This window comes from Bombus terrestris, chromosome 4, assembly GCF_910591885.1.
Source record: "Bombus terrestris chromosome 4, iyBomTerr1.2, whole genome shotgun sequence".
In the NCBI taxonomy this organism is placed as follows: domain Eukaryota; kingdom Metazoa; phylum Arthropoda; class Insecta; order Hymenoptera; family Apidae; genus Bombus; species Bombus terrestris.
In genome coordinates this window covers 17,220,325-17,225,189 of record NC_063272.1, presented here as the reverse complement: position 1 = coordinate 17,225,189, position 4,865 = coordinate 17,220,325, and the positions used below count along the sequence as shown (strand labels likewise).

The window sequence follows — 4,865 nt, the reverse complement described above, 5'->3', positions numbered from 1 at the left end:
TTTATTTCATATAAATTACATGTTAGCATTATAGACGCACCAAAGAACACTAAAGCGTACCATGTAGATTTCAGCCAACGAAATAGTACAAATAAAATGGAAAGTAGAGAATAAAGTTCCTTAAAGTTGATATAATAATTGTTTATCAGATATACATAGGAATGTTGATATTATTTAGCGCAAAATCTAATGACCGGTTAACTACGTTCTTTAAAATAGAACTTATTATAATGAAGTAGTACTCATTCAGAAAATATGGCTGTAACACTTATCTTATCGTGTATGATTAGCCAACAGTTCGTTTCAGCGAACACTGGTCGTGTTAAAGTGTGCTCGCCTACTAATGTACACTCGCGTGTCTTATAGAACATATTCGAAATCAGTGTAAGAAGTTTACATAAGAAGCGCGAAACAAGCAAAGCCAATCATTGAAATTTAGAAAGTGTCGCCGCTCGGTCTTCTTCTCACTTAGTCGGTTCGTTCAGTCAGCGAGGTACGCGAGGTACGAAAATATTTAAGAAGTTCTCCACAAGTGTAGAGTAAAGAGCGAAAGATGAGCAGTAAGGATTTGTGGATACGCGACGTGATTACAAGTTATGGATCGTTAATGCTTATTTTTGTTACCATGGTGATTTTAATATTGCGAAGATGGCCAAATTTGAGACAGTACGTTTACAAGGTTCACTTAACCGGATTCGAAGTGGAGTGTGCCGAACTCATGGTACCTTATAAGAGGCATTTGTTCAAGTCGTTACAGTACGTTGTTTCGAGCGACAAAGTATTAAGATCCATGGGTTGCATACGTCTGCTTGAGATTGGCGTTAAAACGGGTGTGCATTCCATGTACGTACATTATTAACCGTTAATATCGTAATGTTCAACTGAAATCCTACTTAAATACGTATTTTGCATCGTGATTAATCGGTACATGATGATACACTGAGATTTTTCCGCGATTAACTCTTTATTCCTGTTTGCGAAACTGATCTTAACATTAAAGATATTAATTTATTATTAGCGGATGAATTATTGAAATTGAATGACGTCTTTAGCCGTGGTACATCTAAATCTTACCGAAAGTAAAGAGGACTTACTCGTCGAGCGATTATTTCTTATTTATGCCAGCAGTTTATATCGTAACACACGTAGAACTCGTTTCAATTTTTCCTTCCAAAAATACAGATGGACAGTTGGAAAGTTGTTTGGAATTTTTGTCTTTATACTGCTCGTATTATCCGTGATATTTTAGATACGTATGTAACAGAGCTACATTACGATATTTACAACTTAGAATAATTAAATGAATATATATTACGAGCATCAAGTGTTGATATTAAACATCAAGCATTAAGCGTAAGGACTGGAAGATACTGTACGTTGAACGCTGCTCGCAAGTGGGTCAAATTTAAGATAATAAAAGGACGAACAAAAATATTTTAATAATAAATCGCATATTAACAGCGTACTACTAATTATAATTTCACGTGATAAAAGTTTTTTGTATGCAGCAAAAATGGTAATGAGTAATAAAACGATAAGGAGTATACGTATTATTTAAATATAAATTATAAATTATAAGAGACGAAGATACTTCGTTATTCGATATAATTCTTATTCTTCTATCTAAGCTTTATCTGTTATATCAAAAGCGGACTTCTGTTACTTCGCCATAAGCAAACGTACATATATGCATACATGCGTGATATGATCTTATGCCAATTTCGAAATATTGGGAATAAATCGAAACCTAATTGATTCTCTATAGCAAACTTAAATAAAGCAACTAATTATATTTAAAAAAGGAGATTTTAAATAAAATCAAAAATGACTTGCAAAAGATAATTCGATAGGAGAAGATAAAATTAATTTTGAATAAAGAGGATTAGATATAAATTTAATACGTAATTTAAAAATTAATAAAGAGACACATAAACTACACTTCCTTGATACAATATCAACGTAAAGCAGCATAAAATTACAATATACTTCGTGTTACGAGATAACTGTATCTTTTCACAGAGGATAGACAATATCGTCTTATGTTATTTCTATATTAATATATTAAATATTTAATAACATTACGATCATGGAACTTGTATCCTACAAATGTTTTGATGAGCGTCGATTATGTCACATAGTATAGCTGTAGTCATAAATTACACAGGTATAATTTGCGACAGGAAATTCTTTTATCAGTAATATTGAAATTTAGCGGTATTTCTGCTTTTATTGTTAAATACAAAATAACGATACAAAAGTTTCTGTGAAAATCGCGTCTGCCTTAATATTTACTCTCTTTATTCAAATGTCACAATATGTATTTCCGAATGTCCTAGTAAAATGCAAAAGACCATCGGCGATTAACATTCGGCAGCTGATAGGATCACGTTATCGCCTTAGGTTAATTCGTTTCTTGCTGTATAATTCAATATGCATAGGTATAAACGTAACATGACTCGACTATACCAAAGTTAAAGTCGATTAGATTATTCCTCTAAGGTATTATACACGTATCTACGCAATTCTGTTTTATAAAAATACGCATCGAAGTAACGTGGATTACACATGGATTAAGTTGAAATCTTACAGGTGAAAATATACAATTTTACTCGGACAGTACGCACTTGATCGGAGTTGACCGAAATCTGAAACTACCTGAATATTTGATAAACGGCAATCGTTCTTGGCAATTCTCACATATCATTATCGAACGCCTAATAGTTGGCGATGGTAGCTGTTTGAAAGAGGTACCAACTGGATATGTAGACGTAGTTGTAACAACAAGATCGTTATGCTCGGTGAAATCGTTGCAGTCGACGCTTCGAGAGATCCACAGGGTGTTAACGCCGGTAAAATAATAATTAATCAACTATACTATACTATACTATATATATATATATGTATACATGATATGTACTAAATTTGATTAACATATTAATCGAAGGCTTTCACTATACACCATGTCTTTTAACTTAAAAGATATTAATATTCCTTTGTATTTACAATCAATGAGGACCAGCTAATAATTATTAACAATTATCATGTATATATTATGTATACACAGATACATATGTATATACATAGATAAATTCTCGTGGTAAAGTGTATACATAAATAAATTCCCGTGGTAAAGTTTAAATAATGCTAATGATATTCGTTTATTTAATATTTTATTTGTTAGTAAGATTAAGAAATTTAAATTTCAGAAATTATACATACATATATATAGTAGTTCGCGATTAGATATGATCAACCATGTACATATTTTACATAATTATAAATAACAGATCACATATTCGCCATCGTACATTTCATTATACTCATCGTGAAAAATTCATGACCTATCTAAAATAATTTGGCAGATGTATGAAAACAAATTTCACGATTTGTCCAAAAGGCTTAGAGATGATGACTTCGAACTGAACGACGTATCTCGTTTGAAACAACTTTAGACGATCGAAGACGAGAAGTATCGCAAACGTTACTGAATAAAAATGCGACACAAATGCAAAAATATCTTGTCGTATGATTTGAAGTGACTCCGACCATCATCTTCGAGCGATTTCTACTTCGCGATAACGCGAAATCGTTACCAATCGGATTACCATTGAATTAAAAAAGCATCGTTTGACCTAAAATCTATAAATCTTGCCTTATCCCGATATATTCGGCAAAAGTGCTTGGTTAATAGGAGGAATTAAAAAATATATCGATAGTCTTATCGTTTTGAAAGACAACATTTCTTTTTTCGCCACGACATCCATATGTTATGTATTTAATAAATAATCCGAAATGGAAGACAAATACTTTTATCAAAATTATTATTACATCCTCTTTATATCAATTTTTTGGACAAAAACCACAAGAACATGTTTATGTTTTAATAACAATTTGGATTATGAAAACTTTCCATTTTACAGTAGTATAAATATCTTTAAGTTTAACTATCTATAAATCTTTACACCGATATAACAAAGTTATGTTATTGGAATAAACAGCGTTATTACTTAATCATCAAACTACTGGTGTAAAAATATAACAAATCCTTGCAAATATTTATATCACAATTTTCGAATCATCTATTAAATATTATAAAGGGTAAATATCGTACTTATGCGAAGGGTAAATATTGCATGTTAGCGATTTTATATATTTTCGCATATTATCCGCGTTAAATACATAAAAATCTACTTATTATTTTCCAATCATGCTTTTCTTCGTCTTTCTATACACATATATATATATATTTATTACTGTAATTTCATTTTTATACATAATTGAATACAAAAATGCAATTTAATATTATCAGCAGATATTTTATTTAAATAGATAAATAAATAAATATATATATATATATATAAAGATTTGATCTAACTTGTGCTGTTCTTTGTTACAGGGTGGTCAATATTTATTTATAGAACATGTACCTGAGAACGAAGGAACGTTTGTACGATGGTTGCAAAAAGTGTTGTCACAAACAAAAATATGGCCATCGCTTTTCGGAGGTTGCCACCTAGATATCGATCCCATTGTGAATATTAAAGATGTTGGTTTTCATCATGTTACATGGGATATATTTACTCTTGACGGTTACGTATCCCACCCTTTTCATTTGATTCTTTCAAGGCAACATATATTGGGCGTAGCGACTCGATAGTTAAACTTAACAAAATGAAAAAAATTACAAACACTTATATATATAAAAAATAAGGACATGTATATATTAACAAATTGATAATGTATAAAAGCAAAGATAGAATTAATTGGTAAAGTGAAATTAGCATCTGTAAGTACACTGTATTCAAACGAGTGTATCTACATATTTATAGTATCAATTAATTATTAAATAAAGCGTTATTCATTTA

The 4,865-nt window shown here is 30.6% G+C and overlaps 1 protein-coding gene across 1 annotated transcript; it reads left to right on the top strand.

The window, feature by feature from the left end:
- The first annotated feature begins 310 nt into the window (after positions 1 to 310).
- On the top strand, positions 311 to 4,865 carry LOC100648895 (putative methyltransferase-like protein 7A). Its single transcript, XM_003394763.4, has 3 exons — positions 311 to 830; positions 2,590 to 2,849; positions 4,397 to 4,865. Exons 1-3 carry the CDS (start codon positions 554 to 556, stop codon positions 4,655 to 4,657), a joined length of 798 nt encoding a protein of 265 aa, XP_003394811.1. The 5' UTR covers positions 311 to 553; the 3' UTR covers positions 4,658 to 4,865.

Coding starts and splice junctions, on each gene's coding strand:
- LOC100648895 (XM_003394763.4), top strand. CDS start 554: ATGAGCAGTAAGGATTTGTGGATACGCGACGTGATTACAAGTTATGGA. Junction 831..2,589: donor TGAGATTGGCGTTAAAACGG/GTGTGCATTCCA, acceptor GAAATCTTACAG/GTGAAAATATACAATTTTAC. Junction 2,850..4,396: donor TCCACAGGGTGTTAACGCCG/GTAAAATAATAA, acceptor TCTTTGTTACAG/GGTGGTCAATATTTATTTAT.